The 23,316-nt window shown below is 31.2% G+C and overlaps 2 protein-coding genes and 1 long non-coding RNA gene across 3 annotated transcripts; 2 read left to right on the top strand and 1 right to left on the bottom strand.

Annotated features, from left to right (window-relative positions):
• Window positions 1-8,411: 8,411 nt before the first annotated feature.
• On the top strand, window positions 8,412-19,184 carry LOC110611058 (protein EFFECTOR OF TRANSCRIPTION 2). Its single transcript, XM_021751174.2, has 3 exons — window positions 8,412-8,591; window positions 8,745-9,110; window positions 17,958-19,184. Exons 1-3 carry the CDS (start codon window positions 8,487-8,489, stop codon window positions 18,975-18,977), a joined length of 1,491 nt encoding a protein of 496 aa, XP_021606866.1. The 5' UTR covers window positions 8,412-8,486; the 3' UTR covers window positions 18,978-19,184.
• Window positions 18,774-20,901, bottom strand: LOC122723341. The gene is made up of 3 exons (XR_006350283.1): window positions 20,433-20,901; window positions 19,022-19,260; window positions 18,774-18,912 (listed from the first exon to the last, which is right to left on the bottom strand). It is a non-coding gene; the product is annotated as an uncharacterized LOC122723341 (long non-coding RNA).
• A 150-nt stretch (window positions 20,902-21,051) lies between these two features.
• LOC110612351 (serine acetyltransferase 5) lies at window positions 21,052-22,372 on the top strand. Its single transcript, XM_021753119.2, has 2 exons — window positions 21,052-21,525; window positions 21,676-22,372. Exons 1-2 carry the CDS (start codon window positions 21,130-21,132, stop codon window positions 22,165-22,167), a joined length of 888 nt encoding a protein of 295 aa, XP_021608811.1. The 5' UTR covers window positions 21,052-21,129; the 3' UTR covers window positions 22,168-22,372.
• Window positions 22,373-23,316: the final 944 nt, after the last annotated feature.

Here is a 23,316-nt window from a genome sequence, read left to right as displayed (position 1 = left end):
TGCAGGGGAGGGAAGGAATATTGGATAAAGCCACCGTTAGTATGATTTTATATTCACAATTTTATTATTTAATTTTTATATTATAAACAAACTAATTAATTAATCTTATTATTTTAAAAAATTATATTAAAATATTATTAAAGTATTAAAAAAATTATTAATTTATCAATTTCTAAAACTAAATTTTTTCAAATTGATTTAATATATTAAAAAACTATAAATAATTGCAAAGTGGTTCAGATCCTAATCCTAACATAGAGTATAATGAGGTAGACTATTTTAGTATTATCAATTTTATTAATAACCTAATTAACAAGATAGCTATCATATAATAAAAAATGTTAATCTAAAATTTGACTTTTTGCAAGGATTATTTTTAAAATAGAATATATATTAGTTGAATCTAGGGTTGGGCATCTGCCACAATTTATTGATGTAGGCTAAATGCACCCATGTATTTGAAATATTAATATTAATTAAAATATTTCGTAGTAAATAATTTAATAATCAGTATTTTATATGATTAATAAATAGTCAATTATTTATTTTATTAATATTTTTTTAATTTAATTAATCAATTTTTTTATTATATTTTTTAATAGTTGAATACTGATTTAAAATATTAATTAAATTATTCTTTAGAGATAAGAGTGATAATTTAATTGAAACAATTTGATTTATTTAATTTAAAATTGAATCGAATATGATAAATTGAAAATTAAAATTTTAATATTTATAAAAATTAAATTAAATTAATTTTAAATAAAATTAATTTGGATTGAATTAATTTGATTTGAATTAATTTGAATCGAATTAATTTGATTCGAATTAATTTAATTTAGTTTGTTCGATTTGATTTGATGGATTGAATTTTTTAAAATTATTTTATTTTTAATATTTTAAAATTTGATATTTCAGTATTATTTATATATTATTATTACTAATTAGATGGTTTTAGTTTTATCGTTTTTTTTATTTTAATTTTACCAATTTTTTTTAATTAAAATTAATTAAATTAAATTAAATTAATTAATTTTTTAAAATAAAAATTAAATTAAATTAAAATTTGAAATTAATTAATTTTTTAAATTTAAATGAATACTGGTTTGCTTTGCAACAGACAATTGAAATAAAGACAAATTTGAGGGCAGGGAATGGGTTGAATTGGAAATTTCTCCAATTATTTATTTTTGTTCCATTTTGCAAGTTATTTCCCAATTGCATAATTCCTCTATTTTTATAAAAATTTATTTCTTTTTTTTAATCAAGTGTGTGATGTAATTTGTCAAAAAAAAAAAAAAACTGTGATGTAATGCTTAAATGCTTGATACTTATCTATTACCTTGACTATTTATTAAGAACAAGGAAAAAAAAATTAATTATTTTGGAATGATCCATATTAATATTATTATTTTATTATATATGTTTTTTAAAATTAATATCAAATATTATTTAATTAGAAAAGGCTTTAAATTGTTTTTATTATAGTGGCTTGTAATAAATAATCATTTCTAAATAAATAATAATATTTAATGAGGTAAAAATAAGTAAAATAAAATTTAACAATATTTCTTATTATTTATTACCATTCACTTTAAATTTAACATTTATTATTTATTTTAATATTTAATGTATAAAAAAGATATGGATAGCAAAAGTGAAAAATTACTAAAACTTTTTAATACTACTTGAATAATTTATAATAATTAATAGTAAATAATAAAAAATAAATTTACATTTAAGAGAGATAATAAGAGAAAAAAAAATTTTCGTTTGTATTGAAAATTAAAATTAACTTAAAAGAGTTTTTAAAAAAAATTAAAATTGAATAACTAACTTAAAATATATTAAAAATTGAGAGGGCTTAGTGAAAATTAACTCTCAAACTTTCTATTATTAGGACATCTTTGATACGGTAAAATTACTAATTAATATTGGATAATGAATATTATTAATGTAATTTGTTTCATAAAGTTAATTAGTTATGTGGTTATTATTATTATAATTGTAATGGAATTATAACTTTTGAAAAAGGGAAAACATTTTTATATTTTTATTTTATTGTTTTTAAATTTGAGAGATTTTTTTAAATATATTTGTATTGCTCATCAAATTTTAATAGATTTAATAAATTATAAGTGTGAATACATTTGTAAACAAAAAGTTTTTGAAAAAAATTTATAAATAATAAAAAATAGTAAAAATATTTGTTAGGCTAGAGTTGAGTAAAACTAAACTTAATCATTATTTAAAAAAATCAAACTTTTTAAATATGTTTACGCATTATGAATATTATGTAATAACCGCTGGATTTCACTACCCCGATATAAGACCTAGCCTATGATGGCAATCCCGATCCAAGAGTCAAAGGGCCTCTTCAACGAGCCAGCCTAGACCACCCAGCCTTGAGGTCGGGCCTTCCGTGGGCCTCAGTCTTCTCACACCCGGCTCGGCTCTAAGATCCAATGTGATAAGGAGCAGCCGAGCCATACATCCAGCAGATCTGTTACACACGTGCCAAGAGATAATTAAATAGCCGTTTAACATGAAACAGACGTTTGACTTTTTAGTACGTATGTATCCGCATGACAGAGACAGGTGGCCTAATAGTGGCAAGACCGTTATACCTCACTAGTCGACAAAAGAAAAGAATAAAAGAAGAGGAGCTCCCTCCTCCCAGACCAAGCTTACTCAACCATTGTAAATCCTATTTTATTTGAATCTCAAAACTTTATATATATAATTAGATTGTTTTGTATTAGAATTTATGAATATAATAAATTACCTAATTTATTTATTATTGTTGTGAATGAATGTTAGACGACCTACTAATCCTCAAGTACGAAAGTCCAGTTGAAATCCAGACATATTATGTTATATTTAAAATAAAATCTTGAAAAACATCCGTCGCAAGCCAAGTATTATTAGAGGGTTACTGATGATAAATTTTTGTGAATTGTTTGTATTGTAAAACATTTATACAATCATATATATTTATTCAACTGTTAATATATATTTATATTTATTTTACTTATTTTCACTTTAAAATTTATAATTTAATCTATGTTAAAATAGTTATAGTCGATCATTTTTTGACTCCGTTAAAAAATATTAGATGATAAATATAATATAATTATTGATAACCTCCAGATCTTTCCTATCCCAGGAATAAGGTTGGGTCCAAAAGAAGGCCACAGGTCCAAAGCCCATCAGATCATACGCTCGAGAGGCGGCTCGACTTCACGAGCTTGGGCCGGCAACCCAGGGTGACCCGGATCAGATATGAGCACAAGCCCCATAAGGGAGTAGGCCCAATCACTCACCAGCCCTACCCGCATGCGCTCTGGAGAGCATTAAATGGCCGTTACGCATGGAGCAGGTGCCTGACACAACCGTACGTATGGGCCTGAGTGAAAAAGACAAGAAGCACTATATACTGGAGGGTCTTCTCCTTCAAAGGGGACTCTCTCTCCTGCTCCTTCTTCCTTTTGTTTATCCACACTACTTTAGTTCGTAAATCTGATTTGAGCGTCGGAGGGTCTCCGCTGGGGCATCCCCGGTGGACCCCTGACCCCCTTTTCCCTTATTTTGCAGGTCCTTTCCTCAAAGAGAACATGGAGAGACCCATTTAACAGATCCAGAGAGGTCAAAAAGGAATAAGATCCATATAACAGGGGACGAGAGAGAATCAGATCTATCGGATATGGAGTCCAAAGAGATTTAGAGTTATTAATTATTAATTATAAAAAATATATAATTTATTTTGTAATATTATTCTTATATTAATATTTTTAAAATTATTATTATTTATTATCAATATAATATTATAAATATTATTTTAATATATATTAAATTATATATTTTTTAGTGAAAAATTGATAAAATTATTAGATATTTTTTAAAAAATAATTGACATATATATTAATAATTATGAATTATCGAAACTTTTTTATCTAATATTTTAAGACAAATTTATTATAAAAAGAGTAATATGAATGTGAAAGTACATAATTTTTTATTAGTAGTGGTGTTGGGTTATAATGATTAATAGACAGGGAAATAAAAGAAAATAAATATTATGTAATTATATTAGTATTATTGGTAAAGGGGCATGAGAGCTTTTAGCCACTTTGTAGTAAAAGACATAATTGAAAACGATGAGACTAATAATCACATCTGTAAACCAGCTTTGACTAATTCAGAAAAGTGGTCCCCACATCCATCAACCTAACTTTGACGATATTATCAGAAACAAAGCTGCCTCTCACCACCTTGCTTGCACTGCCTACTCTACACATTTTTTCTAAGTATATTTACTTATTCACTTTTTTATTTTTTTATAAAAATTTTGGCCATGTATTTTCACGATAAAGGAGCTAAATTACGCGAGAATTAAAAATATTAAAAAAAATAAATTGTCAAAAAACTAACTGCACCAGCTAAGCAAAAGGCTCATAGCATCAAAAGAAACAAAAAGGAACCTAACGAGATAAAGAAAGACGTTGCTGATAAAAACTATCGTCCGTGCAAAATATTAAAAAATTAATTGAATTAATTGAATTAAATTGAATTAAAAATTTAGTTTGATTTTTTATATATTTCGGTTCAGTTCGGTTTTTAATTTCAAAAATTTCAGTTATTTCGATTTGGTTCGATTTTAATCAGAAAAAAATTGAAAAAACTAAACCGAACCGATTAGTGATAATAATATATTTTTTTAATATTATAGAAAAATTAAATTATATTAAGATTAAAATATTTTAATTAAATTTTAAAATACTAAAAATAAAGTGTAAAAAATAAAAAAATTATTAAAAATTGAAATCGATCAAATCGAACCGAATCAGATCGATTCAATTCGATTTGATTTTTAATTAAAATCAATTCGATTTGATTTTTATAAACACTAAAATTTCAATTTTCAATTTATTCAATTTGATTCGATTTTAAATAAAACAACCGAATGCTGGCTACCACTTATACCATCTACTTGCAACATTTGTGTTATAGTATGTAAAAAATTAATAAATTTTCATAAAGAATTAATTATATAAATATAAAAAAGTTAATAAATTGCGAATAACTTAACCGGGCCATAGCCAGCCAATCAATCAATCAATCCAAGAATAGGACGGAGACATGCTATGGAAATGAATGTAATTTGTTGTATTATCTTTGTCCTGTTTGGATAAAATTAAATTTGCTAATAAATAAATATTAGATACAATACTAAAACTCATTGAATTTCTTAAAAAACTACTCATATTCAATCTTAAAAAAAGGTTATTAAATATAATAATCATTACAAATTTCAAAAGCATTAGCTTTTTACATTTCGAGACTTAACATGATGAAAAGTGTATTTTTATAACCTTAAGAAGTCTAAAGTTCGACTCCTCCAACTCTTATTTAAAAAAAATAAAAACATATTAGCGACCGCTAATGAGGACAAGAAGTAACCAACTTTAGGACTCATACAAATTATTTTTTCAGAAATTAACTATTTAATTCTTATAACATGATATATGTTATATTTTAAAAATATATTAAAATATATTTAAAATTTTAAAAAATTTATTAATTAATTTTTTTTATTAATTTTAATTATTAAACATTTTATTATTTAATTTTTATAATATAAAAAATTTTAAAAAATTTACTATTTAATATCCGAATATTGATATTATTAATAAATCATTTTTTTTGTTTTGAAAAATTTACTAAAAATATTTTTTCCATTAATAAAATAATTTTTTAATTTATTTCTACCATGAAAATATAATAAAAATTAAATTATTCTTTTTTTTCTCTTCTTTTTCTTTTCTCCTTTTTCTTATATTTTTTTTCTTAAGAAAGAAAATAGACTATTTTATTTAGGAGAAAAAAAATTAAGAATATTTTAATAAATTCAAGAAAAAATAAAATATTTTAATAAATTTTTAAAAATATAAAAATTAATTTATTAATAATAACAATATTTAAGAATTAAATAAATAAATTTATTTGAGAGTAAAATTTGATTTAAAATTTTTTTAATTTTTTTTATTTATTTTTAATAGAAAAGAGAATGAGAATACTATTTTATTAATAAATAGAAAATATAAGAATATTTTAATAAAATTCTAAAAATATAGAAATTAATTTTTTAATAATAATAATAATAATAATAATCAAATATTAAATAATAAATCTCTTAAAAATTTATTATTTAATCTATTAATTTTATTAAAATATTTTTTAATATATAATAATTTTAATTTTTTTATAATAATTAACCGTTAAAATTAATAAAATTATTATCAATTAATTTTTAAAAATTTATTATATTTTAATAATTTATAAAATTTTAAAAAATAATTAATAAATTTATTTGTACTTGAGAAATCAAATAATATTTAAAAAAACATAAAAATGAGAAAAACTAGAAATTGAGGTTGATATTGTAAAGGTTATTCAAGCTAGGCTACAAGAACTTGTCATTAATAGTTGTAAAACAATCACAAAATGACAAGAACACAGTTCTTTCAAGTTTCTTTCATATATGCAACAAAAGCAACAAGATGCTGCTTTCGTTTTACAAGCTCGTTTACCAATATTCTATTTTGGCAAGATTCATAATGCAGTCAGGCATCACTTTTTCATTCAAATTTGTATTCTATTGCTCCGTTTCATATAAACATATGATGTAATTATTATAGATTTTTATCCTGATTGGTTGTTATTAATTTCTATTTAACGATCGCGGCGACTTCTTTCACTTTAAAATAAAATTGAATTTAAAAAAAAAATACAGATTTAAAATTTATTTAACTATTTTCAAATAGGTGAATCTAATATAAACATATTTCAATTCGACAACGTAAAATAAGCCGGATTAACTATACACACAGGTTTATTAGAAAATAACATAATTAGATGATATGATAAGAAATAGGAAAACAAGTCTAGTCATCTCGCATGCACGCTGAATAAAATTAAATGACTGTTTAATAAAAAAAAATATACTGATATGTCTATATATATAGTTCTATGTGATAAAGATAAATAATACTATAGTGAGATATTGATAAAAAAAATTTTTTTTTTCTTAATTAATGTTTACACACTCACTAAAAATTATACTTTTTAAATATCAAAATATCACTATCTTCTTATCTAACATCTGTGGCTTGTATTAGTGTTGTTCAACCGAATTGTTAGGAAAATAATTGAGACTTTTGTAGGAAATGGGTATAGTTTCTGATTAAGGCACGTGAAATTTGGCACATTCAGTGATTTTCTTAGTTAGGTACATGTAGCTAGTAGCCGTCAGGGGCTAGTCTACTGCTGGGGTTGATTGGCAATTGCTAATCATCTAGTTTCACAAGTTGCGGTGACCAAATTCTCCAAAACGCATATGCATGGGCCCACTCATCTCTCATCATATCATTCATTTCACCTGATATTGAGATTACCAGGCAGAGGACTCGTCGTTTTTTGTTCAACTCTTTATAGCCTTTTGTGTTACTTGGTGTCCTATAGTTCATGTTCTGTATCTATCCTGATTTGTTTTAGTAGTTAAAGTAATATCAATTACTTAATAATAGGCCAGCAGTATTTAATTTAAATTAAAAAATTAATTAAATTAAATTAATTTAAAATTTTAATTTAATTTTAATTTATTTTAACTCAATTTAATTTAATTTTTAATTTTAAAATTTTCAATTATTTAAATACAATTTAATTTTAATTAAAAAAATTAAAAAAATAAAATCAAATCAATTAATAATAATAATATATTATTTTCAATAATATAGAGAAATTAGATTATATTAAAATTAAAATATTTTAATTAAATTTTAAAATATTAAATATAAATATAAAAAATAAAAAAAATTATTAAAAATTAAAACCGATCAAATCGAATCAAACTGATTCAGTTTAATTCAATTTTTTAATCAAAATCGATTCGATTTGATTTTCATAAATACTGACATTTTAATTTTCAGTTTATTCAATTCGATTTGATTTTAAACTGAAACAACCGAATACTCGCCCCTACTCAATAAGCTCATATTTCAAATCTCTACATTTTTTATTTCCTACTTATATAAAAAAAAGAAAGTGATCCAACTTTTAAAATTAGTTTGATTAAGCAAATATGCCTTGGTTTCGATTTTAATTTTGAATAATTTGATTTTATTTAAATTATTTATTTTTAGAAGGGAAACTTCAGTTTTGGTGTAAATCCAGTTAAACCGATTCGGTTTCAATTTTGAATCCTAGTGTAGCCACCAGCTATACTTGTGATAGAGATCAGGGACGGGCCCTCGGCTTAAGCCCAATCTCTAAAGAACAATTGGGCCAACTGCAGAATCGAACCGTTGAAATTTGAAATTGACAGAGCAATCTCAATCTGTCTTTCAATTGGCAATTCAATTTCCATTCAAAATCTGCCGGTTCTTTCAAACGGTCACTATCAGATAGCAGCAAACCACAAAGCAACAATGGCGGACGGCGACAAATCCGCCGTTCCCACTGCTTCTTCTACCAGATTGAAAAGCGAAGACTATAAGCGAACCAAGCACGACTCTCACTTCTCCAAATGGCAGGTTTGACCTCCCTCCCTCTTCCTCCTCCTCTTTATAAGTTCATGATCGCTGAACTCAAAGTGCGATCTCCATGAAGTATCTAAGTTTGTGCACAGTTAATCTCGTAGCATCTTGAAACTGCATTTCGTTGGCTTTATGTGATTCTATTCACAGGTTCTTATTGGACCTTCTGATTGGGATGATTACTCCCAGAGGAAGGAAGGAGCGGCTAGGTACAGGGTTCATAATCTCCCAACCAGCTCAGGGCCCGGTCTATACGAGCTTGGAATAGCGGTCTCTCGCTCTGGGCTGGGGCGCCTAGTTGGCAAGCTTGATCCTGATGACATTGTAGTGGTTTACCTTGGCCAAGCTGACAATGTCAGGAGCCGTCTTCAGAGTTATGGCCGTTCAGGTGCTCATTTGGGCAATAGCTATGCAACTGGTCACTGGGATAGTTCAAATGGCTCTCCTCAAAAAGGGCCTCGTTTATTCGAGGAGATATTCGCCGGAGGCCACTCCATTGTGTTTAGATGGGCTTCAGTAAGTACTGCCTTTGCTTTCTTTGCTTATTTAGTTGCTTTAAGGGTCCATAATGGTCGAGAAAATTTGGCTCTGCAATCACGTAAGCAAGTATAAACATTTTGTTGTTTTAGAATTTGATATTTCTCTAGGATCAGATGAAATTTCTAGCTTGAATTCACTGAACATTATGAACTAGATGTCATTTTAACCTTATAAACAGTCATAGCTATCATAAGCACGTAAATGGATTGAACAGGTATCACTTACTCATCTAGTGCTTCCATGAGCTCTCCACTATCTCAGAGTTGGTTTAACGCATGGAGATCTGTTACTGTGTATGTGTGTGTACAATGACGGAGCTTTTTTTCAATTCAGACATAATTATTTATTAATTCATATAAAATCCAAAAATATTTTTAGATTGTGCAGGTGTGCTGGGCAGTATCTACACCCATAGTGTTCAACTACCCATTGTTTGACACCGTATCTACACCCATAGTGTTCAACTACCCATTGTTTGACACCGTGAGTGTACCATGGGTGTCAAACTGTCCAGCACCATGGGTGTCAAACTGCCACTGAACATGACATTGACTTGTTTAGCACTTAGGGAGCCGAACATACCTGTCCAGCACCTGCACTCCTAGCAAAAGTGGCACTAAGTGCCTCACACTTTTCTTGCATGCAGGTGCCCGCGTGGCACCTGCATGCACACTCCTCCCTTACTGTGCGTGGCACAGTAAGGGTCGTCTATTCCCATTTCTTCCTCATTTCTGTCCTCATTTTCTTTTACTTCTCTCCCCATTTCCCCCTCTGCTCCCCACTACTGCATTTTTCTTTCTTTCTCTCCACCTCCCTCAGCATACTTCTTCCTCTCCATCATCTCCTTTTCTCTCCACCTCCCTTAGTATACTTCTTACTCTCCATCATCTCCCTCTCCACCATTTTACGCCATCTCCTTCAATCTCCCTCAGCACCTCTATCTCTTTAACAGGTTTGTCTATTACTTATTTTTTGTAATGTGTATATATATATTTTTTGCTTTATAAATAAAATTATGAGCTGTAATTTTATATGTAATTATGAGTTTTATTAGTATATATATTGAAAAAATTTATATGATTATAATTTTGTTGAAAAAATTAGTTTAGTAATAATTATAGTAATTTTAAGATGGAATGAATTAATAAGATTTATTATGATTTTTTGATAGAATAATTTTAGTAAATGTATATTATTTCAGTGTTAAATTTTTTATTGTTATTTAGTGATAAATTTAATATTTGTAATTAATTTAGATTTAAAATACATGATATGGTTTAGTTATAATAAATTAATAATTTATTTTATTTTAGTAAAAAAATTAAGTGTGATTAAGTGTATTAGAAATTTATAATTGACAATGTAACATGTTGATTGAATATATATTGTGGTTTTGGATAGAAAAAGTTTAGTAAATGTATATTAGTGTAGTGATAAATATTTTGTATAGTGATTTAGTGAAAAAAATATTGATAATTAAATTAGTTTAGTAATAATTATGGTAATTTTAAGATAGAATTAATTAATAATATTTGTTGTGATTTTTGGATAGAATAATTTTAGTAAATGTATATTATTGTAGGGTTAAATTTTTTATTGTTATTTAATGATATATTTAATCTTGGTAATTAATTTAAATTTAAAATATATGATATGATTTAGTTATAATGAATTTATAATTTGTATTTAGTTTAGTTTAAAAATTAAGTGTGATTAAGTGCATTAAAAATTTATAATTGATAATTAATTTTTAATTGTGATTTAGTGAGGTAAATTAAGTGGGATTAAGTTTCATAAAAAATTATAAATGATACGTGTTTGAATATTCAGGTGTTTTTGAATATAATAAAGTTAATGAATGTGTATTAGTATAGCATTTCATTGTGATGTGATATTGTATATTATTTTGTATAACTAGATATGAAGGAAAGACACAGTCGCTGTGACCGTCGTGATTATATTTTACTTGGTCTCAATAATCCAATCCATATATTTATATTTTCGGAAGAGAAATAACCATTACCCTTCAGGATGTGGAGCTAATTACTGAGTTGTCGGGTAATGGTATACTGTTACAGGCCGATCACGTCACCATTAGCTAATAGTATGTGAGGCATGGTGCTATTTGAAAATGATCTGACTAGCTTAGAAGTTTAGTAACTTCGAGATGATACTGATGAGGAAGTTGTACAAAGGTTTGCACGAGCATATATTATGAGGGTCATTGGATCTATTTTCAGTGATACATCAGTTTCTCGTGTGAATCAATGTTTTTACTGTTGCTAGTCGATCTGGAAGAAACCGACAATTATAGCTGGAGTGGGGTATGTCTGACATGGTTGTACAGACAATTGTGTAAGGCGACAAATCCTGACATTATGCAGATGGCTGGTCCATTATTCATATTTCAGATATGGGCATCGGACCGTATCACAACAGTATCGCCGACACTCTCTAACCGAGTATCACATCATGATACTCCACTAGACAGCAGATATGTGATATTATAATATTGTTAATATATTTTTTTTAAAATTTAATATTTAAAAAAATATTTGATAATATAATATATTATACAGGTGGAGTAATGCCAGGCAAATAACTGAGATTGTCACCCACGTACTAGTGGAGCTGCGTTATCAGTTAAATCGATTATTATCCGAGCAGGTAATACTGTTAAATAAAATTAATTTATGTATAACACTTAAACATTGATTTAATGTCATTTGTGAGCCATACACTAATGCCCTGATTGAGTCGCTCCCCGAATACTGTCGCGAATGATGAGAAATTTGGAGAGCTGTTGTCCCACTAATCTGCTTTCACATTATAGAGTGACATCAGCCAGATCGTGTCATGCGACAGTTTGATATGTAGCAGCATATTCCAACTGAACCTCAACAATCTATTGCACTCCATGATTTTGATTTGCGGAAGAGCAACACAAATTGGGCAGTAGTGCATTCACATTGGATCGCGCGCTTGAACACCCAAGATCGAAGAATAATTACTGGACCCCAGCAACAAAGTCACTCCATTTTCATTCAGAGTATATGGAGTGGTACTGTAGGGTGTCTAGACGCCAGATTTCAATTAAAGGAGCGGCAATGGAATTAGGAGTAAAAAATTTATAATTTTTATGTCATTTTTTATAATAACAGCATATTTTAAATAATATAATTTAATATATGTATTGCTGGAGGATGGTTTGGAGCATATGTACGCTATTGCTACCAACCCGACCACTGCGAGCATGACGGCTATTTACGACCTAATATAATCCATTTCTTTTTGTATGATGGAAGAGAGACGGCAGTTGTCAGCTCCACATTCAACATCTGCTGCACCGCCTAGCACAGCTGACCCACCTATTCCAAAATCAGTTTCACGTGGTAATAGGGGTAGGAGTCGTGGTCATGATAGGGGAGCCGTGGTCATGATAGGGGCCGTAGAAGGAATCAGGCACAAAGTGAGAAGGATGTGCATCCAATGCCTCCCCTGATACAATATTATCAGTCCACGCATGATGAGAATATACCAAGTTCATCTCATGTGCCACCAGTTCATCTCATGTGACATCCATGATTCATCCTTCTTAGAGTCAGTTCATGGGATGGACGCTTGGACCTTCGATGCCGACTACATCTCCTTCATTTATGCCCGATACTTATGGTGTACCATATACACCAATAGGATCGATATTTCCTGCATTTGCATTAGAGCCTGTTCATGAACCTTCTACTTCTAGACAAAATTACATGTCAGGCGGTACTTCAGAGCATATGTTTTATGGGCATACTAGTGTCAGTCTGTTTGGTCAGTCCGATCTATCTGCGGCTGAGGTGCACAATCCTGATCTCAATCCAACGATGATACAGGACGAAATGGATCATTAACAATTCCTAGCACCGGGACCATGGTAAGGTCGTTTACGGGCTCCACATGAGAGGAGACATCCAGGCTGTGGGACTGGTGATTATAATTGATACGTTAACTTTATATGTATGTGAAAATGTGTTTCAATTAAATTATATTCATTATGTTTATTTTTTTTTATACTTATTTGAGACTATGGTGCAGATATTGATTGAGATGCAACAGATTATCAGTTTCAGAAGCAACAACTTCTTTTGTAGATCCAGGTATCATGGGATGAATGGTTAGGTTGATTTGGAAACTAAAATATTGCTCTGCTAAAATATTGCTCTAAGTCAACCTTACCATTCATCCCATGATGCCTGGATTTGCAAAAGAAATTGTTGCTTCTGAAACTGAGAATCTGTAATCTGTTGCAACTCAATCAATATCTGCACCATAGTCTCATATAATTACAAATAAAAAAATAAACTTAATGAATAAAATTTAATTGAAACACATTTTCACATACATATAAAGTTAACGTATCAATTATGATCACCAGTCCCACAGCCTGGATGTCTCCTTTCATATGGAGCCCGTAAACGACCTTGTCATGGATTACGCACCTCAGTCGCAGATGGATCGGACTGACTAAATAGACAAACATCAGTATGCGCATATCCCAACCCAACAGTATACTCTGCAAACATATGCTCTGAAGTACTGCTTGACATGTAATACTGTCTAGAAACAGAAGGCTCATTAACAGGCTCTGATGCAAATGCAGGAAACATCGATCCTATTGGTGTATATGGTACACCATAAGCACCGGGCATAAACGAAGGGGATGTAGTTGGCATCGAAGGTCCAGGCGTCTAAATGAAGGGGATGTAGTCGGCATCGAAGGTCCAGGCGTCCATCCCATGAACTGATTCTGAGAAGGATGAATCATGGATGTCACATGAGATGAACTGGTGGCATAAACGAAGGGGATGTAGTCGGCATTTTCGATGCCAGGAGTCTAAATGAAGGGAATGTAGTCGACATCGAAGGTCCAGGCGTCCATCCCATGAACTGACTCTGAGAAGGATGAATCATGGATGTCACATGAGATGAACTGGTGGCACATGAGATGAACTTGGTGTATCCTCATCATGTGTGGACTGATGAAACTGTATCGGAGGAGGCACTGAATGCACATTCATCTCACCTTGTATATGGTACACTATAAGCACCGGGCATAAATGAAGGGAATGTAGTCGGCATCGAAGGTTGGGAGTCCATCCGATGAATTGACTCTGAGAAGGATGAATCATGGATGTCACATGAGATGAACTTGGTATATCCTCATCATGTGTGGACTGATGAAACTGTATCAGAGGAGGCACTGGATGCACATCCCTCTCACCTTGTATATGATACACTATAAACACCGGGCATAAATGAAGGGGATGTAGTCGGCATCGAAGGTCCAGGCGTCCATCCGATGAACTGACTATGAGAAGGATGAATCATGGATGTCACATAAGATGAGCTTGGTGCATCCTCATCAAGTGTGGATTGATGAAACTGTATCGGGGGAGGCACTGGATGCACATTTACGGTCCCTAGCATGACTACGACTCCTACCCCTAATACCACCTGACTCTGAAATAGGTGGGTCAGCTGTACTAGGCAGTGCAGCAAGTGCTGTATGTGGAGCTAGCAACTGTGTCCGTCGTCTCTCTTTCATCATACAAAAACAAAAAGAAACGGACTGTATTAGGTTGTAAATAGCCGTAATGCTCGCAGTGGTCGGGTTGGTAGCAATAGCGTACATATGCTCCAGACTATCCTTTGCAATACATATATTAAATTATATTATTTAAAATATGCTGTTATTATAGAAAATGATATAAAAATTATAAATTTTTTACCCCTGATCCCATTGCCGCTTCTTTAACTGAAATTCAGCGTCTGGACACCCTACGGTACCGCTCCATATACTTTGAATGAAAATGGAGTGATTCTGTTGCTGGCAGTCTAGTAATTATTTTTTGATCTCGGGTGTTTTAGCGCGCGATTTAATGTGAATGCACTTTTGCCCAATTTGTGTTGCTCTTCCGCAAATCAAAATCATGGAGTGCAGTAGATTGTTGAGGTTCAGCTGGAATATGTTGTTGCATACCAAACTGTCGCATGACACGATCTGGCTGATGCCACTCTATAATGTGAAAGCAGATTAGCGGGACAACAGCTCTCCAAATTTCTCATCATTCGTGACAGCATTTGGAGAGTGACTCAATCAGGGTATTAATGTATGGCTCCCAAATTATCTTAAATCAATGTTTAAGTGTTATACATAAATTAATTTTATTTAACAGTATTATCTGCTCGGATAATAACCGATCTAACTGATAACGCAGCTCCACTAGTATGTGGGTGACAATCTCATACAATATAATATATTGTATTATTAAATTAAAAAAAAAAATAAATTAACAATACTATAATATCACATGTCTGCTGCCTAGTGGAGTATCATGATGTGGTACTCGGTTAGACAGTGTCGGGGATACTGCTGTGATACGGTCCGATGCCCATCTCTGAAGTATGAACAATGGACCAGCCATCTGTATAATGTCAGGATTTGTCGCCTTATACAATTGGCTATACAATCATGTCAGACATATCCCCACCCCAGTTATAATTGTCGGTTTCTTCCAGATTGGCTAGCAACGGTAAAAACATTAGGTTCACACGAAAAACTGATGTATCACTGAAAATAATTCCAATGACCCTCAAAATATATACTCGTGCGAACTTTTGTACAACTTCCTCATCAGCATTATCTGGAAGTTACTAAACTTCTTAGCTAGTCACATCATTTTCAAATAGCACCCTCTTATGGCATTATTAGGTGGAACGATACCTAATAATGCCTCACATACTCTTAGTCAATGGTGACGTGATCGGCCTGTAATAGTGTACCATTAATCGGCAACCTAGTAATTAGCCCCACATTCTGAAGGGTAATGGTTATTTCTCTTCCGAAAACATAAATGTATGGATCTCTGGTCGCCACCGCTCAACAAGGGCAGTAATTAAGTGTCAATCCAAAGCAAAAAAACCTAGATGTTTCATGTCATAAAAACCCGTACGCCATTGGTGAGGTATAATTTGCTCTGGAATATCGTTCAAATGCAAAATTGTGCTCGTTCTTTTGCAACTTATCGCTCTAGTTTCTATAATTTGTGGCTATATAGCCTCATACCGATGTTTTGCTTGTACATATAGCAACGATGGATTATTGAGATCCGGTAAAATATAATCACGACGGTCACGGCGGTTGCGTCTTTCCTACATATCTAATTATACAGAATAATATACAATATCACATCACAATGAAATACTATACTAATACACATTTACTAACTTTATTATATTCAAAAACACCTGAATATTCAAATATCATGTTAAATTATTATTTATAAATTTTTATAAAATTTAATTTTAATTAATTTACCTCGCTAAATCAAAATTAATTATTAATTATAAATTTTTATTGCACTTAATTACACTTAATTTTTAAATTAAATTAAATATAAATTATTAATTTATTATAACTAAATCATATCATTATTTTAAACCAAAACCTAAATTAATTACCAAAATTAAATATATCATTAAATAACAATAAAAAATTTAACATTACAATATACATGTACTAAAATTATTCTATTAAAAAATCACAACAAATATTATTAATATTTTTTATCCTAAAATTACCATAATTATTACTAAACTAATTTAATTATCAATATTTATTTTTTTCACTAAATCACTATAAAAAATATTTATCACTCCACTAATATATATTTACTAAATTATTTCTATCCAAAACTACAATATATATTCAATCACCGTATTACATTTATCAATTATAAATTTCTAATACACTAAATCACACCTAATTTTTTTACTAAAATAAAATAAATTATTAATTCATTATAACTAAATCATATCATATATTTTAAACTTAAATTAATTACCAATATTAAATTTATCACTAAATAACAATAAAAAATTTAACACTATAATAATATATATTTACTAAAATTATTCTATCCAAAAATCACAACAAATCTTATTAATTCATTTCACCCTAAAATTACTATACTAAACTAATTTTTTCAATAAAATTATAATCATATAAATTTTTAATATATATACTAATAAAACTTATAATTATATACAAAATTACAACTTATAATTTTATTTTTATTTATGAATTAAAAAACATATATACACATTAAAAAAAATAAATGATAGACAAACCTGTTAAAGAGAGAGAGGTGCTGAGGGAGATTGAAGGAAATAATGTGAAATAGTGGAGAGGAAGAAGTATACTGAGGGAGGTGGAGAGAAAGGGAGATAATGGAGAGGAAGAAGTATGCTGAGGGAGGTGAGGAGAGAAAGAAAAATGCAGTAGTGGGGAGCAGCAGCGGGAAATGGGGAGAGAAGTGAAAGAAAAATGGGGACAGAAGTGGGGAAGAAATGACCCTTACAGAAGTGGGGAAGAAATGACCCTTACTGTGCGTGGCACAGTCAGGGAGGGTGTGCATGCAGGTGCCACGCGGGCACCTGCATGCAAGAAAAGTGTGCATGCTTCCGAGTGCATGCCATGAGAGCAAGCTGTCGGACAAGCTGTTTAGTAGCAGTTCGACACCATTCACAGAATTCAAAAATATTTTCTGATTCTGCGTGAATTGATAAATAATTTCTTTATTATGATGAATTGAAAAAAAGTTCTATAATGATGCTACATACACAAAGATGATTACATCATATATGTATATCAAAGTGATTGATGCTTTACTGATTGCAATTGTGTTCCTGCAGTAAAGGAATCAGGGATGCTTGCTTGTTCTGGTATATAGTTTCTAGGATTCTATTTTATCCTTCTCATGGCCTTTCCTGAAACAGATGAAGGATAAGAGGAACGCTGAGAAAACAGAAGCTCTGCTTCTTGACACTTTTGATTATGCATGGAATAAAGGTTGTAATTGTGCACGCCGTCCTGATGATATCCTTCAGAAAATTTGTGAAATTGCTTCTAGTACTAGAAGATTTTCAAGTATTTCAAAAAGGCTTCTATTTCTACGTCCCAATCAAGTGGGTATTAAAATTGAAGCAAACAAGCCACTTTCCCCAGAAAAATGTACTATTCCTGCTGATGAAGATGGAAAAAGTTTCTTCAAAGGAATTTTCAAATTTAGCAGATGGCAGCCTAGATTAGTTTCAGACAAATGCGGCATTGATGAGGACCTCATTCACAGATGTGGATTCATCATGAATGATGGTATCCCTTGTAGACGGCCACCAGTTCCAGGGAGAAAGAGGTGTGAAAGTCACAAAGGAATGAAAATTTATAGATACAGTTCTAAACCAATTTCAGAAGGGAACTCAAGTGATTTGCCTGGTGTGCATCTGGATTCTTGCACTAATTCATGTGGGGTAAATTTGGGTGATGGGAATTTCTGTATGAAGCAAGCAATGCCAGGAAGGCAAAGGTGCGAGGAACACAAGGGGATGAGGGTCAACAGCTCTAAGCCACTAGCAGAGGAAAAATTCCATCCTGCTAACAATGGTTCTGTGGACTGGACGGACAACAACGCCTCGTCTGGAAGCAACATGGATCAGGGACTTCAGTTTCATTCTTCAAATGAAAGTTCTATTGATGAACCTTGTTCTTCTGTTTGTGGAGCAACTTTAGGGAATGGTTCAGTCTGCAGAAGGAAACCCAGTCAAGGAAATGAGCGGTGTTGGCAGCACAAAGGAAAGAGCGGTGGTAGTAACTTATCTAATAGTTCCATCCCAAGTTTGGACACAATCACATGTCGAGTTGCCTTACAGGACGGTTCTGTCTGCATGAGAGTTCCTGTCCATGGAAGAAAGAGATGTGAGCTGCACAAGGGAATGAGAGTCTTCACATCCTTTAATTGATGGGTAGCATCAGAAATTGTAGTGTTGTAAGAAGGAATCCTAACTTATTCAATAATGTTATAGCTTGCTTTCCCTAACACATGTGGGCATGGTTGTTGACTTCTTGTACATCTCTCAATTTGTACTTATCTTGGCACTGTGTCTCGGTAATTGTAACCAGCTGCAAGAAGTGTTTTGTTGTATGTCTTTATGTGAAATCCTCTTGAATCATTTTGCCTTGACCGGAAACAAAAGTCCTTGCACTTCTTTCTCACTTGCCATGTTTCCACCGAGGATAGTTGGTCTGAATTGAACAGCTCTGTTATAATTACAACAATCTTTTTTCTTAACAAGATCCTATTGGATCTCTGTTTTTTTTTTTTTTTATTTAACAAGAATCTTATTTTTTCTATTGAAAAATTTTAGAAATTTCCGTATTTAGAATCCACACTTAAGTTGAGTGATTAGGTGACAAGTGGCGTGCGTAAAGATAAAGATAAAGAAATCAGCTACCTACTGTTGGATCCGTGGCGGTTTAAAGTTCATAACTTGTACGGCACTCTGAAAGCAACTAATTAAAGGTTAATTCTTACTTAAACTCATTCATAATAAATTTAAAATTTAAATAAACAATAAAATGTATAAAAAATTAAATAAAAAATTATTTTGTTTTGCGTATGGGATCAATTAGATAAATTTTTAAATTTTTTATAATTAAATATATAGATAAGATAAAATCATTTTAATGAACTCAAATATCTATCTTATAAAATTAGTGATATAAAGCTTCTCATACTAATTTCAACTTAAACTTTTCAATGGATTTTATGCAATCAAATAGTTGTATAATTATTTTAGTTCAGTTACTAACTGAAAATATATCAGTCGCTTAATAAATTTTGAATTTTTACATCCATAATCCTTATTAAAAAAGTCTAATTCTTTTCTAAAAAAAAAATATAAAGAACTTCTTAAAAAGTTTTTTTTTTTAGAAATAAAAACTTCATTAGTTGAATGAGGATGCATGGTTAATGATAATCGCCAGACTCTATATTTAAAGTAAGGCCAAATCCTAATAAAAAAAATAAATCTAAATCCCACTAAATCCATTTTAAATTGAATTCGTCTAAATCGCGTATTTCAGTTTAATTGAGAAATCAAATCAAACAGGTTTTACGTGTGAAACTTTTTGAAGGAAGTCTAGTCTGATGATGTGATCAGAGAAAAGAGAGTAGTTCGATCACTTTGCAGTTCTGTCTGCATGCACACCGAGAGAATTAAATGGTTCTATAGTATAAAAAGGGACTCTATAATACATTTATATGTATTTATGAACATGAGTGATAGGTGACACTATAGCGTAGAGAGACAGTTAAGAGAAAGAAAAAATTTTTTTCCTTAAACTTACATAAAAATTATATTTTTTAAATTTCAAAATATACCATTGAGCTTAAAAATCATCGCAAAGAAACTAACCATCAGCAAATGCTTCTTTGACTCAAAGATAGGACCCAACAAAAGGACCTTTGCATCGCTGAAGATAATGAAACCATCATTGACCTGTCTCGCAATGCTCCACATGCCTAAGGAAGCAGCATAGAAGCAACCTTACTCAGAAAACAAATCCTCACGGAAGCAGAGGTCTTCGGCCATGGAGTAAAAGCACATTAAAATGTTAATGGTTGAGGGAGGAGAAAGTAGGGCTAATCGGTGACTCACTCGCGCTTTATAAGTGCCATGCTTCAGGTTGCCACATTATCTTGAGCCGCTTTAAAGAGAAATCGTTTATCGCAGATTTGCAAGATCAAACTTAGAAAAATCAGGAACCAACTTATTGCCTATCAACCCCATCATGCACAGACAGTAGCGACCGCCATGGAATCACCTGTAAAAAAACAGAACAAAAAAATATTTTGTTTCTTTTATTTTCTTCGCCTCCCACATTTTATCCAAAGCGTTAGTTTAAATGAAACTCGAAAAGCATTTTTTTCTAAATAATAAAAATAGATGGACAACGTTTAATAAAATTAGACGTACATATGTTATTTTGACACGTGGCTTTTGATAAACCTCAATTTAAGGGAAAAAGAAAGCGTTGTAACTGCAAACCACTTCGTCTGATTTCCTCTACCTTATCTCTCATTCCTAACTTCCAATCCACCACCTAAACAAAATGCCCGCCGGCGAGATTCGCTGCCCCTCCCCTGCACGAACACCGGCGAATAACTCCTACACAGCGGACGAAGACGAGGCCTGGGTGTGGAGCCAGATCAAAGCCGAGGCCCGCCGCGACGCCGAGTCAGAACCGGCTTTGGCTAGCTACCTCTACTCCACGATCCTCTCTCACTCCTCGCTGGAGCGATCTCTTTCCTTCCACTTAGGCAACAAGCTTTGCTCCTCTACTCTTCTTTCCACCCTCCTTTACGACCTCTTCCTTAACACTTTCTCCTCCGATCCTTCTCTCCGGGCCGCTGCCGTCGCCGATCTTCGCGCCTTCCGCGTCCGTGACCCTGCTTGCAGATCGTTCTCGCACTGCCTTCTCAATTACAAAGGGTTCTTGGCCTGCCAGGTACGTAACCAACAATTACCTCAATTTGAAATTGCAAATGCTTTATCTATACAAATTGAGTTGAAATTGTTCATATGTTTTCTTAGAATTCCTATTGCAAGCGAGAATTTCCGTTTAGTTTTTCGTTTTTTATTCTTCTATTTGAAACAGGCTCATCGAGTTGCTCACAAGTTGTGGAGTCAGTCTCGTAGGCCACTGGCACTAGCTTTACACTCTCGAATTGCTGATGTTTTTGCTATTGATATACATCCAGCGGCAAGAATTGGGAACGGGATAATGTTTGATCACGCAACTGGTGTTGTAATTGGTGAAACTGCAGTAATTGGGAACAATGTTTCCATTTTGCACCATGTTACACTTGGAGGAACAGGGAAGGCTTCTGGGGATCGACATCCCAAGATTGGAGATGGAGTCTTGATTGGAGCTGGTGCTACAATTCTTGGAAATGTGAAGATTGGGGAAGGTGCAAAGATTGGGGCCGGCTCTGTGGTGCTTATTGATGTGCCTCCTCGGACCACAGCAGTGGGGAATCCAGCAAGATTGGTGGGTGGAAAAGAAAAACCAGCTAAAAATGAGGAATGCCCAGGAGAATCCATGGATCACACTTCTTTTATCTCAGAGTGGTCAGATTATATCATTTGATATGCTGGTTTGATCTCATATTTGTCATATATGTGTTTGTACGTTGCTGGGTATTGCCAAATTATCCCTTTCTTGTTTGACTTTGGTGGTTCAGATCAACAAGGGATAAAGCTGTTATTTTTATTGTAATTGACTGTTTGTATTGAATGATGAGTACTTGACAGCAACTAATCTATAGTTAAAGCAGCAGACTTTTCGTTTAAAAGTTGCAGAATTGATTTGAGTTGAATACGGCTTGAGCTTTATTCCTTTTCTTTTCTAAAAAAATTTGTGATATTGCCTCCATTCTTTTGATGATTCTGTTCTCCATGAGTGGTTTGGTTCCATAAGAATATTCTGATGAGGTGGTTTGAATTATATATATATATATATATAACATGAGCAAGATTCAAAAAGCCTGTTGTATGGCTTGAATGAAATATTTTGAGAGATCTACTACTGGCGGATTGGTTCACTTTCTTTCCCTAATTCAACTTGCAATACTTGTGAAGCAACTAGCATAAGATGACTAGCGGTGGAGTAAAATGTTCAAGATTTAAGCTTTCTTTTTTCTCCTATTATTTGTTCTCAAAGATAAAGACGGCATTTGATTGATAAGTAATATAACCAATAGATCAGGCCAGCAGCAAACAGAACTTATGGTCTAAAAAAGGACCAGCTATAGAAAAGAAAAAGATCTCAAACCAAGACTAATTCCAAGCCCCAGTTGTTTTATTTAATATTAAGACATTTATATTCTGTTTACTTATAAAAATTAATTTATATTTAAAAATATTTTTTAATGGAATAATTTTTTTTTAAATTTAATTTTAATTAAAAAAATAAAATATATTGAAAATTTATATATAAAAGTATTGATAAAATTTTTAAGGTACATAAAATTAATTTTTTTCTTAAAAAAATATTTTATTTAAAATGATTTAATTTTTTTAATTAATAAAATATATTTCATTAATTAAATTTTTTTAATATTCAAACGGAGTCTTAATCCGTTTAAGGTCAATTGATTTTTTTCTATACACACCAACGATTTAGTATAAAATTAAACGAATGTCCTTTAATATAAATGGAAATAAATTATAGGGGTGTTTGACGCAATTAAAAAAGAATAGAGATATTTTAGTTAATTAAGTTAAATCTTAGGGATAA

This window comes from Manihot esculenta, chromosome 3, assembly GCF_001659605.2.
Source record: "Manihot esculenta cultivar AM560-2 chromosome 3, M.esculenta_v8, whole genome shotgun sequence".
NCBI classification, from domain to species: Eukaryota; Viridiplantae; Streptophyta; class Magnoliopsida; order Malpighiales; family Euphorbiaceae; genus Manihot; species Manihot esculenta.
This window is presented reverse-complemented; position numbering and strand designations above follow the sequence as displayed.

Excerpts from the sequence above, each read along its gene's own strand:
- LOC110611058 (XM_021751174.2), top strand. The coding sequence starts at position 8,487 with ATGGCGGACGGCGACAAATCCGCCGTTCCCACTGCTTCTTCTACCAGA. Across the intron at positions 8,592-8,744 it reads CTCACTTCTCCAAATGGCAG|GTTCTTATTGGACCTTCTGA; the intron begins GTTTGACCTCCC and ends TTCTATTCACAG. Across the intron at positions 9,111-17,957 it reads TTGTGTTTAGATGGGCTTCA|ATGAAGGATAAGAGGAACGC; the intron begins GTAAGTACTGCC and ends TTCCTGAAACAG.
- LOC110612351 (XM_021753119.2), top strand. The coding sequence starts at position 21,130 with ATGCCCGCCGGCGAGATTCGCTGCCCCTCCCCTGCACGAACACCGGCG. Across the intron at positions 21,526-21,675 it reads AAGGGTTCTTGGCCTGCCAG|GCTCATCGAGTTGCTCACAA; the intron begins GTACGTAACCAA and ends TATTTGAAACAG.